Source organism: Leiobunum rupestre, chromosome 10 (assembly GCF_980474605.1).
Source record: "Leiobunum rupestre chromosome 10, qqLeiRupe1.1.hap1, whole genome shotgun sequence".
In the NCBI taxonomy this organism is placed as follows: Eukaryota; Metazoa; Arthropoda; class Arachnida; order Opiliones; family Sclerosomatidae; genus Leiobunum; species Leiobunum rupestre.
This window is the reverse complement of record NC_143393.1, coordinates 41564590-41588083: the sequence shown is the minus strand read 5'-3', so window position 1 is coordinate 41588083 and position 23494 is coordinate 41564590. Positions and strand designations below refer to the sequence as shown.

The following is a 23494-nucleotide window of genomic DNA, read 5'->3' as shown; positions in this document are numbered from 1 at the left end:
TTGATTGAACCTTTTTCTAAGCCTTGGCTCGATAAAAGTTTATATTTTATTTTATTATTTTTTCAATAGGAAAAAAAATACATTTCGTAACGCGTGAAAGCGTTTTATTGTTCTTAATTTTTTTTCTATTGCGGATCATTAGTGTCAATATTTGAGACATGTCTCCCCCCTCGCGTTTCTTTGCCGATATTTAAACACACTAACGAACTTTGTCAAATTTCGTCAAACTGGGGTTCGATAGATTGCGAAAAAAGTACTACTTTCATTTTTAAGGCCATCTACACTTTTTAACTGGTACTTTTCGTCCACTAAACTTTCGCTAACCGAATTACAATAACACATTAAACACGTGCTAGTTCAAGTAGCTTAAAGACCACGCGTGATGTGCAAGCGGAAGGTCACGATAAGTCAGCGTTGTCAGACGTACGATAATTATCGTACACTTCGATAATTTCGAGTTAATTTTTGGGCCGTACGATATTTTCAATGTTGTACTATATAGTACTCATTTTTCGATAATTCAGCTTACACGTATGATAATTATTACATCATGGCTGAAAACTGAAAACCAGTTAAAACTGCAACTTTTAAACAGGTTTTCAATTGGTCGGGCTTTAAGTTTAACGTCTACTGCCAGTTTACACCGGCATCCGATATTTGTTTTCTGAGATCGTTTTTTGTCTCTATGAGAGTTTCAGGAGCTGGCTGCAATAGGTCTATTCTGAAAATCTGGGGATTAAAATTTTGTCGTAATGTCGTTTCATGGAGCTTGGGAGTTTAGTATGTAAAAATATTTCCACATTTGGGGTAAATGTTGAAATATTTTTACATATTATGGTTCAGTACAATGTACTATTTACTATAATATAAGAACGTAATTACTTCCACCCCTGGCGGCGGAACTAACTTCCACGAAGGAATATAAAAAAACGACCACATTTTCAGCTTCTTAGGTATATTCAAACTCTCTGCACAGACGAAATAAGAGTGAAAAAACTAATTTTGGGTCATGTTCAGAACAGTGTATTTCTCAAAAACGCGCAATTATTTTTAAACATCATACTTATAGAATTAAATTTTAATTTCACATACTGTTACAAAAATATATTTTGCGATAATATTAATTTTTTAGTTCCGAACGAGCTTCTAATCTTAGATTATTTACTATGGAGATATTTTCGTGGGGTCGTCTTGAAGGGCATTATTTGAGACAAAAGAGATACATTTAAAATAAAAATAATTTAAAAAATATTTTTCGAATTTAAATCCATTGGTGATTCGTTTTTACATAACCACACGGAACCGAGGACCGACTTAAAAAAATATCCGTTATTAAAATTTAACATTTTTCTCTCTATATCTTCTAACTAAATGAGGTCGTTTTGGGGGAATTTTTTTCAATGATTTTAATTTTCTTAAAATACGTTTATTTTGAATTAGCGCGTTAGATCAACAAATTTTAGTAAATGGAATTAAAATAAGGGGAAGTGTTCTTGAAATTTTTGAAAGAATTTCCAGATGATTGCGCGTTTTTTGAGAAATACCTTGATCTGAACATGGCCGAAAATTATTTTTTTTACTCTCATTTCCTCTGTGCAAAGAGTGTGAATATACCTAAGCAGCTGAAAATGTCTAAATCGACTAATCTGATGGTCGCCGGTTTTTGGATATTCCTTCACGGAAGCTAGTTCCGCCGCCAGGGGTCGCGGTGCTTCCGTTCTTATACACTGAGAGAAAAATCTGTAAAAGTTTTTACAGTTTCTAACTGTGCTGAATTTTCACAGAATATTTTTGTAAATCAGTAAAAACAGAAAAGTCGGTTAGGCAGAAATGCAACTTACGCTTGTAAATTTTACAAAGGGGTTTGTTTTTTTTTACTCTTAATATTTAAAATTATTGAAGTTCTGTAGTTTCTACAGAGGATTTCTACAGTATCTGACAATGCTGAAATTTTTCAGAGTATTCCTGTAAATTAGTAATACCTGAAAAGTTGGTTAGGCAGAAATGCAATTTTACCAAAGGTTTCATTTGTATTAATCTTAATAATTATTCTAGAGGGCGTTTTAGCTTATGTATAATAACGATGAAAATATTTTCACCGTTAATTTTAATAGCTACTATGATATATCAGAGTAAATCGTACAGTGTACTGAACCATAATAACTAAAAATATTTCCACATAAACTTTCGTGGAATTTATTCCAAAATTTGGGGCCTCTGGAACATTGTACGCGTAACAGTGGTGTAGTCTCCACTCTCCCCTAATAAACGCCACTGATTATAACGGCCCAAAAAGAGGGATGGGCCACAAATCTTAGCTACGCCACTGAAATTAAGCCCATTCCTGGAAAATGCTTTGTTTCAGCTCAAAAATCAATACTATAATAATGTCATTTATTAAAACAGACTAGAAATATTTTAATTTGTTGATTTTATAATTATTCGAATAACCCGGCCACCTGACTTGGGCATAAGGTGGTGCCTAGGCTATTAGCCCATCTGATTATAATTGTTTTTAAGACCATTGGCGTAGCTTGGAGGGGCATAGGCCCCACCCCTGAAACGTGTAGTTGTAAGTACACTTGTTTTTTTTATTGTTTCCCTCCCCCCCCCAAACCAAAATCCTTGCTACGCTACTGTGATAGCCGCTATTAAAACTCGATTTGACCAGATAAAACTTAATATTACAACTTCAATATTTAAAAAATAAACAGTTATAAACATAGGTATTTGGTACGAAACACACTTATTATTAAAATACGGAAAGCTTCAATAAAAATGGTATTGTTTTGCAGCATAAAACGATTCCGCGAATGAATATTACATCCGCTTGCAGTTCATTGCCTTTTCCGACGACAAATTCTCCATCGTAGAAATATAGTTCGCCCTGGCGGCCAAAACCACGCCCGTTCTCCGCGCGGATGTATACGCCAAATAAAGGCGCTCCTTTTCATAAATGGTCAATCTACAAACTTGGCGAGTATTGAAAAGAGCGCGAGCACCTACACCGGACCCTCGTTTCAAAACGACGAATTCATAATTGTCGTCTGCTCCTAGGCGGGGGGGGGGGGGGGCAGAGAGGAAAAGCCAGATTGGATGTACGTCACTAAGCCACCTGGTGGAAATGTATGGAAACGCGTCACGCTCGGCTAACCATATTATAATAACACATCCGATATCTTTATACTAGATTGTATTATATTCGACGGGCTGGGGTGACTTTTAAAGCTCTTTTATACCAAAAAATGTCATTTTTTTTCTCGGTAACGTGATTAAGGACACTCACACGTTAGTTATTTTTCGCTTTGTTTAAAATATCCAGACGTCGTTCGTAGAATTTACCGAAATAATTATATCTTACGCCCATTTTTAGATATTAAATTTCGTAACGTAAGTAAGTCCGTTTTGGAAATTTATCATTAGTGATAATAATTTTAACATATTAGAAGAATACGTATATAGGAAATAAGATTTGTAACATTTTATTGATGAAATTCGAATTTTCGCAAAAAAAACCTTGATTTTTACAATAACGAAATTATTTTCATTGATTAATTTGATAACTCTTAGAGGTCGGTAACGGTTAATCATTATCCATGTTTAAATTGATTTTTTTCAGGGAAAAATGTAAACAAAGAAATTTACCGGTTAATATTTCGGAAAATGATTAAAAAACATGTATTATTCGTAAAATTTGAGCTTTTTATCGAAAAAAACGACGTTTTTCCGATTAATTTTACAAATTTATCAAAAAATTCATCGGATAATACAGAAATATAAATTACTTGATCAAAACGTTTTACGAATAATTTTGGGGACTTTATCTATTGAATAAAAGTTAACCATCCCCGACCTCTAATAACTCTGCGGGTCCTCCGCCACTGGTCACAACACTTTGTATCGAGAATCGAGAATGAGAAATTCGGGAATGGGCGGGAATGAGAAAACTGATGTGAAATGGAATGGGAATGGTTGGAAAACAAATTATTAAGTGGGGATGGAAATTGGTTCCACGGGAATGGGAATTTGTTCCCTGAGAATGGACAGGAGTGGGAATTTGCTCAACGGGAGTGGACGGGAATGTAAATTTGTTCAACGAGAATGGGAATTTGCTCACCGGGAATGGGCGCGAATGGAAATTTGCTCAACGGGAATGGGCAAGAATAGAAATTTGTTCAACGGGAATGGACAGGAATGGGAATTTGTTCAACGGGAATGGACGGGAATGGGAATTTGTGCAACGGGAATGGACGGGAATGGGAATTTGTGCAACGGGAATGGACGGAAATGGAAATTTTCTCAACGGGAATGGACGGGAATGGAAATTTTCTCAACGGGAATGGACGGGAATGTAAATTTGTTCAACGAGAATGGGAATTTGCTCACCGGGAATGGGCGCGAATGGAAATTTGCTCAACGGGAATGGGCAAGAATAGAAATTTGTTCAACGGGAATGGACAGGAATGGGAATTTGTTCAACGGGAATGGACAGGAATGGGAATTTGTTCAACGGGAATGGACGGGAATGGGAATTTGTGCAACGGGAATGGACGGGAATGGGAATTTGTGCAACGGGAATGGACGGAAATGGAAATTTTCTCAACGGGAATGGACGGGAATGTAAATTTGTTCAACGGGAATGGACGGGAATGGAAATTTGTTCAACGAGAATGGGCGGGAATGGTAACGTAAACGTTTCTGCTTGAAATGCAGCGCTCTACTCGACAAAAGTCACCCTACTTTCCTCACCCTGTTGAAAATTACCGGATAAGAAAAAATATCAGTGCTTCCTGGCGTAAATAAAATCATTTTCGTTGAATGGAAACGCATGGCGGCGTAGAAATGTCTTCTTTTCGTTCCCTTTGTCTTTCTCTTTTCACTTGTTTCGCGCCAAACGGATAAAGAAACCCAAAACTCTTTTTCAAAATACAGAAAGACCAAAAAAAAGCGCCAGCATAGGCGGGGTGGGTGCTGACCTCTTAGGAGTACTTTATACCAGATCTCGTTGGCCATTTGTCTTAGTCCCCAACTATAAACAATTAAAAGAAACTCCAAATTTTGAAAAAGGAAATTGTTCCGTAATTTACAATGAGAAAGCATTGTTTCATTCACGCTAAGCTGATCCGAGTTTCTTGTTTTTTTAAACTTTTTTTGCGCATTCTAATCCCAGCAGTACCCAAAACGACATCCGATGAAATAAAGAAACATTCCGGTTTCAGCGGCCTCTCGACGCTAAAAAGAAGATTATCCAGGTTGGGTTTGTTTTAAAAGAATTCCCAACTGAAACGACCTTGAGAGAGGAGTTTTCTTACGCTTATCGTTAGAGCATCGGATGCCTTGTAGCTATTTTTTTTTATTTCTTAAATATCTGATGGTCCCATCTCCGATTGGGTTTTTTCTTCGTGTAGACGATTTTAATTGCACGTAAAATATTTTCAATCGCCAGCTGCTAATATTATATATATGAGATTTAGATTATCTTTAGACTTGGATGGGGTTAATGGTATAATTATTTTAATTACGAAGGTATCTTTGATATCGTTTAAAATTATTAAGAGGATGTTTAATAAAATACATTTTAGTAGTCAGGTGTTACGTTCTAGCAGACTGTCTAATTTTAGTTAAACGCGAGCTTTCATTTTTAAATATTTACTACGTAAGAAAATTTTATTTTTAAATATTTACTATGTAACAAAACTTTATTTTTAAATATTTATTACGTAAGAAAACTTTATTTTTAAATATTTACTACGTAATAAAACTTTATTTTTAAATATTTACTATGTAACAAAACTTTATTTTTAAATATTTATTACGTAAGAAAACTTTATTTTTAAATATTTACTACGTAATAAAACTTTATTTTTAAATATTTACTATGTAACAAAACTTTATTTTTAAATATTTATTACGTAAGAAAACTTTATTTTTAAATATTTACTACGTAACAAAACTTTATTTTTAAATATTTATTAAGTAAGAAAACTTTATTTTTAAATATTTACTACGTAATAAAACTTTATTTTTAAATACATATTTACTACGTAAGAAAACTTTATTTTTAAATATTTACTACGTAAGAAATCTTTATTTTTAAATATTTACTACGTAAGAAATCTTTATTTTTAAATATTTACTACGTAAGAAATCTTTATTTTTAAATATTTAATACGTTAGAAATCTTTATTTTTAAATACATATTTACTACGTAAGAAAACTTTATTTTTGAATATTTACTACGTAAGAAAACTTTATTTTTGAATATTTACTACGTAAGAAAACTTTATTTTTGAATATTTACTACGTAAGAAAACTTTATTTTAAAATTGGAAAATAAAATAAATATTTCGATTTATTCCTAGAAATTTTCCCATTCAATAGAAACGCATTCTATGGGTGCTGTTTCGTAAATTGTAGAATGGTTGATTTTTTCTAATAGTATACATCTCTGACAATTATAATGAGACAAGTAAGTTCGCAAGTTCGGCGCCGAATTCTATGGTCCCGGATTTTCCGGAAAAGTTTCTTTCGATATAAAATTTACCAGATTTCCCGGAATAATGATACTTATGATAAAAGATTATACTTCGGGTGTTACGCTGGGGCATTTTTTGTGACATATACAATCGGAAGTAGATTATGTTAAATGACGATTACGCTAAATATTATTTATTTACAAATTACAAAAATAAATTCTAGTTTCCGTGGAAATTTTAAAACCAATCGTACAAATCTATTATTTTAAACTATAGCGGAAGTAAACAATAGAAATGTAAGTTTTAGTAGGCAATTCCTCAAACGATTGTTTGAAGTCAAATTTCCCCATTCTTGATCTAAATAAAATTACACGTACCCGAATAACCATAAATAAACCATTAAGAAATCCCTAAATCTTCCGAACAATGCGCATAAAATACCTTTAAACAATATCTTGCAAATATCGAACCAGTAAATACAAATAACCGGAGTAAACGTTTGAAATTTATTTCGACATCACGAATTCGATCGCGGATACGCAAATGCTAATTTCTAATAAATAGAGCCGTTCCTTTTCGTAGGAGAACCTGTATCACTCTCCACCAACTCGAAAAAAGGCGAGGAGTTCCGAGAGGTCAGAGTTGCCAGCTAGAATTGACGTCCCACCGCCCAAATGCAAATGAAACTAGCCCAAAATAATTTTATATTTTTTATTAACGATCCGATCCATTCATCATCTAGAATTTCACCAGATTTATCAGAAGTTAGGACTAGCTGGTACTGGTTACCACATGTTAGCAGAAAAATGATATATTTAGAATGTCGGTGCTGACACTCACTTGTCAGAGTTAGCCTAAATTTTAATGTAACTAGTGTGTAGCCACTTTGAAAATAATGACAAAATAGTGATGTAACCGTCACTAAAAATAAACTGTTTATTAAAGTAAAAATCACAGCATTTATATAAGTAACTTTCTATTTCTTAAAAGTAGTGTTTTCTTAAACGTATTAGTAATTAAATTATAGGGGAAGAAATAATATAATCGACCTTGAAGGGAAAATATTCTATTTAAAAATAGAGTTATGATATATTTGAGTTAAATTAACAATTTTTTGATAGATTATTAGTAACGTTCCCTATGAAATTTCACTCTGAAATATATTTTTGTAGAGAAAACTGACCAAATTGAAAAAAGTGACTTTTAGTGACCAATTTTGAAAAAAGGAACTTTTAGTGACCAAATTTGAAAAAAAAAGTGACTTTTAGTGACCAAATTTGAAAAAAAGTGACTTTTAGTGACTGATTTTAAAAAAATTACTAAGTATCAGCCCTGGAATGTGCATTAAAAAATTACTATATTTTTGGAATATAAAAATAGTAATTATATATGCCGAAATAATAATAAAAATAATTGGCTGCCGATATCAGATAGGTTAAGCTAGCACCCGGAAAACGTCAAAAGGGGATTTTGTAGAAGTGTAGATTGTACAGAATGAAGTAGCGGCTACACTCCTACAAGCAGGGCCACCGAGAGAGGGCCCGGGCCCTGTTAAAATATAAACCTCGGGCCCCAAAGAGAACCGTTACTACTGAGCAAGCCCAAATAAATCTCCTTCTGTCCCAGCATTTTTTGCCGTCATTTTAAAACAAGCGCAATTGGCGAAAAAGGCGCGTTTCTGGCAACCACGCGAGCGGTGTCGAAGAAGCCCATTCAACTTTGTATAGTTCACAAAATAAGGGTTTCCACCCGTGAATTCTTCGAGAGTGAAATCAGAGACAGTAGGATGTTTGTAGATCTCATCCCGTTGCCTACGCGATATTGCCACAGGAATTTATACAAAAAACTACCTTCTCCACGTTTAAATCGGGAAAGGTTCAACGGTGTTTTACATTTACCCAAAAAAACACCACGAAAATTAATAATATTGGTCGAATATCGTAACGTTCATTTGTATTTTGACCACTGGCGAAGCTGGATTATTCAATACGTGTGCCCCCCCCCCCTTCCTTCCTTGAGAAAAAATATTTTATTTAAATACAAATTTAACAAAATGCGTTTTATTTTTTAAATGGCAAAATATTTTTATGGAAAATGAACATTCTTGCATTTAAAAAATATTAACTTGGATGTTTTAATTCAATCAATACGATAGCGTTTTAGAATAGTTAACGAAGTTGTCAACCTGAGACATTAGAGAGTTTAAGTCAGCGTTAATAAAATAATAAGGGTAAATTAATAATAATAATAATAATAATAATAACTAATATTTTGATTTTTAAATTAAAATCTTATGTATTAATCAATTCTTGGAAGTTTTAGTTTTTTTTTCCGTTAAGTTGTAACAACAGTTGTTTCAACATATAGTGTTGAATATTATTTGCCTAGAAGTAACAGCGACCATCGTGGAATTTTTTCAGCCTTATTCAAATATAGGAACCATGCATTCCTCATTTAACTTAAAGGAAGAGGGCTTAGAAATATTTTCATTTCATAGCTGGATAAATTTTAAATTATTCAAAGCATTTCGCGAATTTTTCGCATTCTTGAAGAGTAGCTGCGCTGTTTTTCCCCCCGTGAAGTGAGTCCCGTGATCGATTGGATCAGGAGGGGGGTTTATATGGGACCCGACTGCTTTATGAATTTTCAAAAGCGTTGAAAAAATCTCGCGCAACGTAGGAGACTACCGCCGTGTATTTAATCATCAGATCCCCCAACGAAATAAAATATTCGGAATTTATGCTAATATCCAACTTTTCCCGTTTCTAATCAATTTGAAAAGCATCTACTCCACAGGTTTTAAAATATTGGATTCGCATTTTATAAGCGGATAGTAGTTTTTTCTAATTACCTAAGACATTCGCGATTTGAGTGTGGTCTATAGAGTTGGTTTCGCTCCAAATTGTAGGTGCCGACATTACCGACTCACTATGTCCGACCACAGACCACCTACTCCAAAGCCAGGTTCACACTTACCCCTAAAATCGCTTCGTTTTTTATAACTAGTTTTCAAAACCAGCGTGAGAAATCGCTTCGTGTTGGTTCGGGAAGCAACTCGTCCAAGTCGGTTCGCTTAGAATCGCTTTCAAAACGACAAGGCGGGGAAGTCAAATTGCTCGTATTTTCAAATATAATGGGAATAAAATTCTAAATAATGTCAATTAATATTACTGTATGTATAGTAAACACGATTAACTAATTGTTTTGAGATACATTTTAGTATTTTCAAAATCCTGGTCATATTTTGAAATGACGTGAAGCCTTGGCTATAAGCGAACCATTATGAAGCGATTTCGCACGTGTGAACCAAGAATTATCGTCGGTGGTCAAAACTGGCATTCAAACCGACCTAAACTGGGTTTTAAGCTCTAGCTAAAAGAGTAGAGTCGCTGGTAGCAGGAATCCATACTTCTACTTGGAATGCTTATCGTCTCGATGTGGCGGATGGTTTTTTTGACGTCACTATGTTAACTTAACAAACAACAACGTGAGAGGGGAGCACGCGCAAAGGGGATTTTTCTCTCGTAGGCGGGGCCAAAGCCGTCAGAGTGATCTTACCATACGCGATACGGCAGGATAAGCATTCCAAGTAGAGGTATGGATTCCTGAAGGCACTTATAGACTTTCATATTTACTGGCCTAAATATCATCTTATTCGAACCTATTCTGGCAGCTGAATTTGATAAAACTAAAATCATAATTAACATTCTAAAATAAATGACCCTTTTTATTGCTATAATGCTAATTTTCTGACCGAATCTTTTTCGTCACGGATACTCTCGGACTTGGAATTTGCAACCGAAATAAGTAGTATATTATCGTCCTTGGTAGTTTTATGACCGACCTTGACCATATTTAGACACTAGGGGGCTCTGCATGCTGAACTAAACCCATATAGCTTCCAAAACGGTTCGATGATATTTGCAGAGCCCCCACTCAAATCTTCAATTTTTTATAGGAAAATATAGGACTTTATAGGACTATTTTTACAAAATTATAGGATTTTATAGGACTATATATGTATTTAGAGAAATAAATCTTTGATTTTCACTTAAAAAATAGAAATTATTTAACCATTTTATCACAAAAATATACTAGTAGCTAACCATGTTAACAATAGCAAAAGTATTGACTAGAATGACTTGCTATAGGAATTTATCCTATAGCTAAATCTAGCAATTTAACTGAGTGGCTGGATTTGAAATGAGCAAAATATCAAAATTATAGGATTGTATAGGACTTTTGGGGGATTTTGATAAAAATATAGGATGTTATAGGACATTTTTGAAAATATAAGATTTTATAGGAATTATATTATAGGAATTGTTACGCTTATTAATTTTTTTTACTAATGATAAAATGTAAATTGAATAAACTTCTGGTCAAAAGGTACTTAAAATGGGATGGTTCTTCTTGAAGGTCATTCACGGTCACCGGTGCGATACGTGAGTTGAAAAATAACTAAAAACATCGTTCCAAAATAAAATGGGCTAGAGGTTAAACGAATAACACCTACAATTTACGCGCAACTTATCCGAGCCAAACTTTTAGAAATGCGGAACAAGAAAAGCAAGGAATCATTGGCGAACATTACGAAGCTGTGTCCGAAAAAGTGAAGCCACGGAGGGGGGGGGGTCGCTTTGTGATAATACCAAAGAACGATATAAGCCGCTCCTTATGATAGTGGGAGTTGGATCCCCCTAACCCCCAGTCGACTCTACGTGCCAACTCAAACAGCATTCACCCCATTCTACCGTTTCCGCCTCAGTACCCGGTGACACTGTTCGATCGCGGTCCCTTGTACGGAAAACTCTGAAAAGCGTCCAAAAGGTTTTGGGAACGTCCTATCTCATTTTACGAGATTCTTTAAGTTCGTCTCTAGTACATCGTCAAGCTCGAATGTCAGTAGGCGAGGAAGCCTGGCTAAAGAGGTACCGTACCGAGGTTCCACTGACAATCCGGGTTGACGGCGTAAACATTAAACTCGCGCGTGAGTTCCCTAAATATATCACGTGCCCGGACCGAACAAAAAACGGATGTAACGTTGGGCCGACGGAGAAAATAAAAAAATGTAGCGTAAATCGGCAAAAACGAAGCCTTTACGACCCTTTTAGATAAAAAGGCGAACGAGTTTTATTTGTAGGATGGAAGCGGGCTACGAGCAGGGTTAGGTTATCGCGAGACAGGCCTCTTCGTCTTGGGCGCTAGTAACACAGTTACGGTTGTATTCGCTAGTCATTTTCTAAAAGTCAAGATTATACGTGTACCGGTAAAAATTGTGGTATTTATCTACATTTCGACAAGGGCTGCAGGGCAACTAGTTTAAATTGTCCAAACCCCGCGCTAACTCCAGTGTGTCTTAACTTCTTTGGCGACACTGTCATAAATAACAAGGGTTGGGAAAAAAGTTTTTTTTTAATTTAAAAAATCCACTATGGTTAAAACTGGATGTAACTAGTGGTTTAAACTTGATAAATCAACTAATAAATAAATGCTCAAATTGCTTATGTCTACAGCTCTCATTACTTCGAAAATGCTCAAATTAACCGATTTCAAAATTACGTTTTTGCGCGTGACAGTACCTTTACATTGTGAGGTATAGCAGCCTTATTTACCCGCTTTTATACCCTAACATGGCGGAGTATTTTCACGCGCAGAATGAATTTTAAGATCCCCCAATTGCTAATATCTAGCTCTCATTACTTGCGACAAAAAGTGAAGGTTATGTTTTAGTTATGTTTGCAAACTCAACGCAGAAGGAGTTGTTCCGAGTTTTCACCCAGTGCCACAATTTGGGATCGAACCCGGCTCCTATTGCTGCGAGGCGAAAGTGCTAACCACTCCGCCTCCCCAGTTGTTAAAGGGGTTTTCCCCCGAGTTCTTCTGTTTCCCCTTACCATAAAAACTGTTGAAGTCAACGGTAATAGGGAGTGTAAGGAGCTGTTGGCTCGCGTGGCATGCAGGGCTTGCCACCACCCTCCTACGCATTGTAACCCGGCCAACTGAATTAAAGGCTTTAAAAGTCGCTAGTTGACTTAGGCCTAAGGTGGTGCCTTGGGTATTAGCCTAGATGATTATTATTATTATTTCAATTATGACCAATCCTTCGCCCCTACATACTAAAATAGTAGGAAACACTCTAGCCACTCCTACAATCACTGCTATGTGAACGACAATCTCGGTTATAATCGAGGGGTCGGACATTCAGGGAAAATTGTACGGGATTTCGAAATCATTTACTGGATTTTGGTGGATTTCGAAATCTTTCTTCGGATTTCAAAATCTTCCTACGGATTTCCAAATTTGGAAGCGGAGTTCGAAATTTTGAAACGGACTTCGAAATTTTGAAACGGACTTCGAAGATTTCGAAATGGATTTCGTATTCGAAATTGATTTCGAGATTTCGTTCCGGATTTCGGAAAATAGTGGATTTTTACAAAATCCGAAATCTTTTTTGGATTTCGTTTTGTGATTTTGGATTTTTTTCCGGATTTCGTGATTTCGAGCAGGATTTCGTGATTTCGTTCCGGATTTTGGGATTTCGTTCCGGATTTCGGAAAATAGTGGATTTTTACAAAATCCGAAATCTTTTTTTGGATTTCGTTTTGTGATTTTGAATTTTTTTTTTCCCGGATTTCGTGATTTCGAGCAGGATTTCGTGATTTCGTTCCGGATTTTGGGATTTCGTTCCGGATTTCGGAAAATAGTGATTTTTACAAAATCCGAAATCTTTTTTGGATTTCGTTTTGTGATTTTGGATTTCGATTTGTGATTTTGGATTTCAATTTGGATTTCGAAGGGAGTGTACGGGATTTTGACTAAATGTCCGACCCCTCGGTTATAATAAGCAGAAATGGCGTCAATGGCGGCCGAAACAAAGTCTATATTCGTTATTTCTCAGCGATGAAAATAGGTAATATTAAAAGACAATGTACGCGCAAAACTACAAGTCATACTTATGATTAATAATGTTACTTAAAGTACAAAGATTTTGTTCCATTTCTGACACAGTGCCTAATACACCCAATTTAAGTTGAATAAAACCATCAAATCCGATTTAATATTTATATGTCGCAATAATGTAATTGCGATCAAACGCGCGAGTCAAAGTATAGGATGCATAATTTGGTCAAGGACTTTTGTGACAAGAGATTGTATTTAGTTGGTAAAGCGTAACCGAAAGCGACGATAAAAACCCTCCCATCATCCACGGGAAATTATCACAGAAATAAGAAAAATATAGAATGGGTGTGGGTGCCTCCCTTCCATCGCTATGATACGAAGACAACTATACAGGGTGTTTCAAAAGGTTATGCCAAAATGTTAAGGAGTTGTAGGGGTTGAGTTTTCCTACGATGAGTAAAAAGAGCGCCAGAGAGCATAGACTAAGAAAGGTTTCACACGTTTTTCATGGGTTCCTTCTTCTCGTAACGACTGTCACTCCTACATCTTGGGTGAGCGCACCCCTTGTTTTTCGGCATTTTCAACGTTTAAAAAACAACTAAAAAGAATCCAGGTCACACAATAAAATTCCAAAATGTGAGAAAAATTTAATTTACCTTTTCAGTTTATTGTTCAGGAATAAATTTCCTAAAATTATTAAACAATTCTAGAAAATATAACCATTTTCAAAATGAAACTATGAAGAAGAGCAATGCAGACGAAATTCTGTTGAAATTCAAATGAAAATAATATGCACGTGATCACCACTTTCTTTAAAATCCGCTAGGCGCGCGGCCGTTCGCACCATTAACGAAGTCGGGGTGGTCTCGCGCCGCCGGTCTTTATGAAACCTTTCTTAGTCTATGTTCAAAGTGTGGCCTACTAGCCCCTGGAAGTAGGCTGCAGCAAGCGCAAATCCAAGCAGCGGGGAAACGCGAACATTAAGGTTTGGGTTCGTGTGATAGGTAGAAAAGGACTTTGTAAACAAATCGAGGTAATCAGCGTAAAAAAGTAAACAAACTTAAACAGTATTGAAAGTCGTGATGGACAACAATTTTTCATCACTTTCAAACTGCAACAATGGAGTTCACTTCGGAAGAACTGGCGGGTATTCATTTGTTTTTTGTTATGTATGTCAATTCCCACGCATTCGCCAATTCATCGTACCCCTGAAATCGCATTTCCCTGCTGCTTGGTTAAGCGCTTGTCGCAGCTTACTTCCAGGGGCTAGTAGGCCACACTTTGAAGCTCTCTGGCGCTCTTTTAACTCATCGTAGGAAAATGGGACAAAACAGGCATACTTCTCAACTCACCTCCTACAACTCCTTAAAATTTTTGCGTAACTTTTTCAAACACCCTGTATACATTAAAACCCGTATTTACGAAATAATGACGCAGACCGACCATTTTCCAAACGATACAAATGGATACTTCCATTAGTAATCGTTGGATATAATTTAGGCTCGATACGATGCGAAATAAAAGAACTCTTCAGTCGTAAACCCGAAAAATAGAAAATGAAAGGTGTAAACGAAACTCACCATGTAAGGCATATGATTGATGGCGTAGCAGACGACGGCGATGGCGGCCACGGAAGTCCACCGGAAGTTGGTAACGTTCTTGTCGGAAGAAGTGTATGGCCGCTGAGATGTCTGTCGGCCGCCGGTGCACGCCGCGACGCCGTAAAGAAGACGCGTACTTCCGCTTCCGGCGCTAGAGACGCTACCGCTACTGACAGTTCCGGTGAGTCCTTGCCCGTTATTGGACCCCAGAGAGGAGGAACTCAGGCATCCTTGTCCGTTGGCCAATCCTCCGGCGACGCTGCCGGATGGGACGGGGACGCCGAAGTTGTCGTTGCGACATCGATGGACTTCGACGTCGGCCCAACACACGAAGGACGTCAAGGTGAGCACGCCGTACAGACACATGACGAAGATGGAGAACTTGAGGTCCCAGCCCAGCGGATGGGTCGAGCAGCCGTCGATGGCCACGTTATTGAGGATCAGAGCTTCGGTGCCGAGTCGCGCGAAAACGGCGGCGACCCCGACGAACAGAGAGATGACGGCCAGGACGGCGATGTGGTACCTGATCTGGTTGCGACGGACGCTGAAGCGGTAGCGATAGGGCCACCGAACCGTCAGCGCCCGGTCCACCACTAAAGAGGTCAGCGTGGCGATCTGAAAAGTCCTGGCAGAGGTGAGGCCCCAGAGGATGAAGCCGCAAGGCGCCTCCATGCGCGGACTGATCAGGTTGATGACCGAGAAGCCGAAGGAGAAGAACGAAGCCACCAGTTCTTGGCAGACGGTGGCCAGGAAGAACAAGTCCACCGTCCTCCAACGGCGCCTGTAGGTGTGGAAGACGTAAGCGGTCCAGATGGACAGCACCGCCACTAAAGGCGCGGCGGCGGAAGCGGCCAGCCAACTGTACGCTAACGCTTGCATTCTCTCTTCCGGTCGCGGTGGTATCTCTCTCAAAGGTTGGCTGAGCACTACGGATGTTTAAAAAGGTGGCTGAAACCGGAAGTTTCACCTCGCGTTATGGTCGTACGATGGAGTTCCTAAGTCGGCGCGTTTCCCATCCAAGCTATTATCCATGGTTTAGTTCAATCTGAAATAAATTAAAATCATAATTACAAAATGATTTATTAGGCATATGTAAGCATGCCTCTGTAAAACATTGAAAAATAATTTAAATTCCACGTTCACACGGACCAAAAAAGGCCAAAATTCTTATAATCCATGGATCTCGAAATTCATTTGACGCGTGAAAATACGCCGCCATGTTAGGGTATAAAAGCGTTTAAATAAGCCCAATATACCTCATAATGTAGAGGTAGTGTCACGCTCAAAAACGTAATTTTGAAATCAGTCAATAGGGACTTGGCATTGTGACGTCACGCCGTACCTTTGGCCATGGCCGCCATGCTGGTAATCTTTTTTTTTTATTGGAAAAAGCATGGGTGACGTATTATATACGTCACGCTGCCAAGTACCTAAAGCTGACTTTATAAAATAGAAAGTGGTTCTGCCCAGCTTGTTAAAATGTTGCTCTTACGTCACAAGACAAGAGTTTTATTAGTATATTCTTCGCACGAGCGATTTGCACGCGCGCTAGAAAAACCCTACATTCCTCTGGCGACTGTAGCGCGCGCTCGTAGGCTTGTCAAAGTAAGAGACTGTGACGTCAGAGCCACATTTAAACAAGAAGGCCACGTTACTTTATAAAAAGAGCTATTGAAAAAGGTTACCATAGAAACAAAATTTCCTGATCAGTACGTGGCACGAGCTAAACTACAGATTGAAAAACAACTATAAAGGGGATGATGCGTTTTACGTCACAGAGTTGGAAGTGACGTAATTTACCTCATACCCCGTGAACAATGTTTCATTAAAGAAAATGCCTTTATGGAACACTTTATGAGTGACTTGGTAGAGCTTGAAACGCTTCTACTTTGCACAAAATAATAACGAAATAAAGGTCAGGGGTATTTCTACTTTTCAAATCTACAGCAAGATGAATCCGGTACGATCCCAGCTTGTGCCAATAGGTGCTAGCATCTAGGAGCAACAAACACAAGGAGAACGCCGCTAGCGTACAAATTTCATTGGACGAACCTTTACACTGAATGTTTTACAGAAAGGGGGAAGACGATTTCCGAATTTCCAAACTTTCCCCTTCCGACGGCAGCAGGCGCTAAAGCGTCTAACCAATGAGAACTGTACTCCTTGTGTGGGGTGCTGTGCGAGGGGCTAACCACTCTTAGAAAATCTGTACACCGGATTACGCTTAGATTAGCACTGCCAAAGGCAGGGACTTCAAAGATTACGCGTAATCCCATTAGTACAGTCAAAGGTACGGCTCTGTACACCGATTACGCGGAGTGATCAGCCCCTCGGTGATGTGTAACACAAACAAACAGCTGTGTTTGTTGCTCCTAGCTAGCATAAATTAATTGTGTCTTGTTCAACTTGTTAAAAAGTTCCACGCACTCCTTAATATTTAAGCGTAATAAAAAGTCTGGCGCATTTTTATTATTTTAGGGAGCTCGCGCGAAATCGCTCGCGCCATTTTATTCTAAAATATCAAGACGCACGTGAAACTTTTAAACAAGTTGAAAAAGACATTAATAGAGTTTATGCTAGCTAGGAGCAACAAACACAGCACCCCACACAAGGAGAACGCAACCCGTCAAAAGTCGTGGATTTTCTTGCGTACAGTTTTCATTGGTTAGAAATTATCTTCCCCCCGCCCGGAAAACGTTCAGCGTAAAGGTCCGTCCAATGAAATTTGTACACAGCACTGCGTTAGCTTGGAGGAGAGAAGTATTCTGGAGTGGAAAAGTCAGGTGCCACCTGCGGCTTTGTAAAATTCCCATCATGCTCTTTTTGGTCGGACGTCATCAAGCCAGAATGATGGCAGATAAAGCTGACGTCCGACCAAAAACCGGGGTAGTCTGGGTAATTCTAACAGCAATAGGCGGGAAAGGTCGTTCTTATTACCGCTATGGGATTTTCCACTCCAGAATAATTCCCCTCCTCCAAGGCGTTAGCGCGTTTAAAGGCGAGCTGCGTTGTCCTTGCGCTTGTTGCTCCTAGATTCTAGCGTCTATTGGTGGAAACCCGTGAGCCACTCCTTTTGCGTGGGGTTTCCAATTTGTCTAACCGTCCGAGTACTTAAGCTTCCCCTTTAAAGCAATAGTTATAGTGGCAGGGCTTTAAATTCGGGTTATAATTAACAGCTTATTTGGGAAATTGAATCTGTGTTGAACTCGACGAAATTTGTAAGGTCCGCGACTTTTACGGCAAAGGGCGCTTGGGTGACGGAACCAAGTCGGTGCGTGGTGACGGGGGTGGTAATCAGTTCCCAACGACAATCCCCAAAATAACCGTAACAATAAAGGTTACAAATGACAAAACTAGAGTAATCGGCCATTCCCACGTTCCGTCGCAACAGGATCGGGAAAAAAAAGAGACATAATTTAGAAAATGAGATTAGCCAGTACACATTTTAGAGATCAAAGCAAATTACTTTTGGCACGCCATGCTCAACTCGGAAATGCAGAGGTAAGCGGGGGTGGCGCGGGGCCTTTTAAATAACCATCACTCATCCTTATCAAAACTAGCGACGCCAGGGAGAAACTACAACACATGTTTGTAGTTATAGTCAGAAAATCTGGGTTGTTTTTCTAACTACACCAAAACTAAACGTAAACGAGGCCAAAAAAGTCGAATCAATTTTATTTCATTGAAAAGAGTTAAAAAAAAATTATGCCACTTTGGAACCAATTTTCCAAAATTCCAATCAGGGTTCAGAGGTGGAAAATGCCAGGTGGACAACAGTGTGGAAAATTACGGCCTGTACAATAGTAAATTTTGTGGCCAATCTGGCCAATAAATATTTTTGCCACTGAAAATTATAAAATAATAATAAAAATATTTTAACAGAAATTTCATGTTTTGGGCTACTTAAGGCAAATACATACGCGTAGGAATGGTCAGATTCCGATTAATATTAGAATAGTCTGTTCATTTTTTTTAAATAATTAATTCTAACATTGTAAGTTTACTGTAAAACTAAGACATTTTTACAACAAACTTCTTAAACATTTAATTCCAGTTACTTTTTTAAGCTTTGAAGTGCAATTTTATTTTATTAGCCACTATTTGAAACTGGCCTGGATTTTCCTCCAAAAAGGTGGCTTTTAAGGATCATTGAATTAATCAAATTGCAAGTTGTATACCTATTTAATTCAGAATAACTTAAATTCTAATTTAGTTTACCGATACTTCATGGAGAGTAAGAAAAACGGATATTAAATTTAAATGTTTAACAATTTACATTTAAGTTAAATGTTTAAAAACCATTTAAATAAAAACAAAATAAAAAATCAACGTGAAACGAATTGGTTAAAATCAAACCAATACTTTATTAATTTGATTAATTTATCGTCAACTCTATTAAATTAAAATTAAAGTCATTCTTTATTATTTATCATAATAAAATAATTCATAAGTCAAGTAGCGACACCCGAGGGTATTTTAATAATTCTTTAGTTTTCTAAACGTCCACTAGGGGGCCTCGGTGTTAATAAAAAATCATCGGAGAACAATGAGCGTTTATCACAATGAAGTTACAGAATTTCCTGTAGCTATTATTCCGATATAACATATCTACAGAAAGAATGAAAAAAGCTGTCATAAAAATGAGTGGGACACGATCCAGGCACGAAATGTGACCTATCCCAGATATCGCGTCCGACAGCGCCACCTACGGGCCAAACGGGGAAGTCTCTAATGAATGAAATCCATTGATCACTGGCGGAGGTCTATTGGGATGACAATAACAATCATTTTCGAGGGAACTTTGGTGAGTAATAATGCTACGTACCGCCGATACAAAAATAATAAACTTTTATAAACGCCGAAATATTAACAGTTTGTAACTTTCCTAAAATGGGCTGCTTTCGGCTTATACTGAACAGACCTTCTTTTTAGATATTACAGAGCTTTCTATTATATTTATCATTTCGGTGCTACGGGCCTAGTTTTATATCATATACAGAAGAGCGGCATTTTTCTTTGTGCATTGTTCCGCTTTTCGGATAATCTGATGTCTTTAATCTGGTATTTGTTTCTTGAATCGAAAAAAACCTCAAAAACGACGTTTTTTAAAAATGTACTTAGTTTTTGAAAGCGGCATTATTAAGAATCGCTATTTTTTTGCAGAACTTTTAAAGTATTAAATATTTTAAAATTAAACTATTTAAAGAAAACTTTCGTATCAGCGGGTAATTACTAGCGAAATTAAATTAATTATATTATTAAAGATAATATGCAAATGGTAAAAATGTTGAAAATGCAAAATTTTCTGAATAGATTTGGTAATTATGCGTGTAAATTAAATTAGCAAAATTTAAATAAACAAATAAAAGTTTTTAAAAATTATAAAAGAAACTACTACTTTACGGAGGTAAAAAAATTGCTTTATTTTATAATAAATCCATATTATTAAAAGGAGCTTTCGGGTCGTGACCTTCTTCAGCTAGAATTAATCTTACTACCATTTTTTTAACATCCGTGAAGTAGCAGTTTCTTTTATAATTTTTAAAAACTTTTAATTGTATAAAACCAACTATGAAACAAAACTTTAACATTTATAACTATATTTAAATAGGTAATTATAAATAAATAATTATTAATAAATACATTATGTTATAATATAAATAAATAGTAAATATACATACTAATTATAATTTAAATAAAAATAAATAGTAAATATACTAATAATTATAATTTAAATAAAAATAAATAGTAAATATACTAATAATTATAATTTAAATAAAAATAAATAGTAAATATACTAATAATTATAATTTAAATAAAAATAAATAGTAAATATACTAATAATTATAATTTAAATAAAAATAAATAGTAAATATACTAATAATTATAATTTAAATAAAAATAAATAGTAAATATACTAATAATTATAATTTAAATAAAAATAAATAGTAAATATACTAATAATTATAATTTAAATAAAAATAAATAGTAAATATACTAATAATTATAATTTAAATAAAAATAAATAGTAAATATACTAATAATTATAATTTAAATAAAAATAAATTGTAAATATACTAATAATTATAATTTAAATAAAAATAAATTGTAAATAAATAAATACATACTAATAACAAGAATTGATCTATTTATATGCTAATAATTATAATTTAAATAAAAATAAATAGTAAATATATAAATACATATTAATAATTATAATTTAAATAAAAATAAATAGTAAATATATAAATACATATTAATAATTATAATTTAAATAAAAATAAATAGTAAATATATAAATACATATTAATAATTATAATTTAAATAAAAATAAATAGTAAATATATAAATACATACTAATAATTATAATAAAAGTTTACATTCTTAACTACTAATACCATTTTCAGACGATGCTTATAAAACAGGGTAAAGAGATTCCGTTAACCAAAGTTAAATTTTTATACTGAAATACAGACGAAAATAAACTATAATGCACCAAACCCAGGTTTATAAGCATCGTCTGAAAATAATATAAGTTAGACCAAACTAAATTTTAAATTTAGAAGAGCCAACATAACTAAAACATAGTCTAAAGTGCTTCTTAGAACATAAACATTTGAAAGAAACCAACTCACCGACGAAATGGCTCTTCCGGTAGTAATTAATCCAAGTAATGGTCTTCCGCGCGCACCATTCCGTGTTTAATCCGACACAAACAAATCGCATCAAAATCGTGTGTAATCCAAATAAAACTTCAAACGATTATGTACAGCGCTTGTAAATCCCGAGACGATAGGACGCGAAAATACGGCGGGAAATCGAGCTATACGACACAGCCGCCTCCGGACACCCGACCATGACTGAAGAAAGCCACAGCAGGCTGCAGTCAGCAAACGCCAAACTTGGGGGGGGGGGGGGCATTAAGGGGGGTTACAGATTCAAAATAAAGGGGAAGGGAGAGGGGGGAAACGGAATACGCTACGAGGTCTCGTGCAGAGCCACCAAAGCAAAACGTCCTTTTTCGACGAGAGAGAAACAACTTTTTTTTTTCTGATGATGCTCGACGGGGACAAAATTTGACTTCTAAAATAGAAGGGGGACGCTTAATATTAGAAGAATTTTTAGTAACTACTTGACGAACCGCTTAGCTAAGCGTGGTGACCCAAGACTTTCGATACAGTGTATCGAAACTTGTTTTATTACCGGATAAATTTTCGAATTGCGGACATTTTTTGGATGCCCTATGGAAGAAAAAATAATATCGAAAAGTTCAGGCAATAATGTATTTATTTATGCTTAGTATAAACTTGGATAAATAATAGTAGTTCCTACCTGGATATATCACTCTATAGTTCCGCGTGCATTTCTTAAGTGTTTGTTACGGGTTCTGCATTGTAGAAGGCTACGTGTTACGACAGTTTCGGAAATTCTCCGCTAACTCAGCCAAAGCGGCGCTGCTATCTCAAAAGCCATTTGCTGGTCAGATTTTTTTTCAAGTGATATATCCAGGTAGGAACTACTATTATTAATCCAAGATATAAATAAGTGCATTCTTCATTGTAAATTAAGTGCGGTATTAGCTTGAAAATTTTAAGAAATTAACTCGCTTTTGGATATTCTAATAAATTTTAAACATTTTTAATGTTTTCTCATCAAACAAATTTGGTTTTGCGATTCAATCACTTTTTGATATTTTATTGTTTTTCTTATCAAACAATTTTTTATAGGTAACGCAATATAAATTTTAAATTAATATTATTTGAATATAATGACCACATTTGGTAATTTGGTTTGTAAATTTTCATAAATTAACACATTATGTGAGTTAAAATCAAATTTAAAATAACCCGGGTAATAACCCTGATTGTTTGTAACTTGTAAGTCGGTAACTTTTGAAATCAATATGCCACCGAGGGGTAGTCACTCGTAACACTTTTGTACACCTAATTACTCATTTTTAGAGGTTGGTGATGGTTAACTTTTATTCAATAGATAAAGCTCTCAAAATTATTCGTAAAATGTTTTGATCAAGTAATTTATATTTCTGTATTATCCGATTAATTTTTTGATAAATTTGCAAAATTAATCGGAAAAACGACGTTTCTTTCGATAAGAAGCTCTAATTTTACGAATAATAAATGTTTTTTAATCATTTTCCGAAATATTAACCGGTGTATTTCTTTGTTTACATTTTTTTCCCGAAAAAAATCAATTTAAACATGGATTATGATTAACCGTTCTCGACCTCATTTTCGAAAGACGTTCTGTAATTTCCATTGTTTTATCACAATTTTTCTCTAATTTCCATTGATTTATCACAATTTTTCTGTCATTTCCATTGATTTATCACAATTTTTCTGTCATTTCCATTGATTTATCACAATTTTTCTGTTATTTCCATTGATTTATCACAATGTTTCTGTTATTTCCATTGATTTATCACAATGTTTCTGTTATTTCCATTGATTTATCACAATTTTTCTGTTATTTCCATTTATTTATCACAATTTATCT

The 23494-nt window shown here is 35.7% G+C and overlaps 1 protein-coding gene across 1 annotated transcript in view; it reads right to left on the bottom strand.

Annotated features, from left to right (window-relative positions):
- LOC149925899 (uncharacterized) overlaps positions 1-21812 on the bottom strand; it is an 80061-nt gene extending 58249 nt beyond the window's left edge. Inside the window, exons 1-2 of the mRNA XM_090161047.1 lie at positions 21616-21812; positions 14960-16025 (exon numbers count right to left, since the gene is read on the bottom strand). Coding sequence (XP_090017173.1) covers positions 14960-15859 — 900 coding nt within the window. The 5' untranslated portion in view covers positions 15860-16025; positions 21616-21812. The remainder of the gene's footprint in view (positions 1-14959; positions 16026-21615) is intronic.
- Between the last annotated feature and the right edge of the window lie 1682 nt (positions 21813-23494).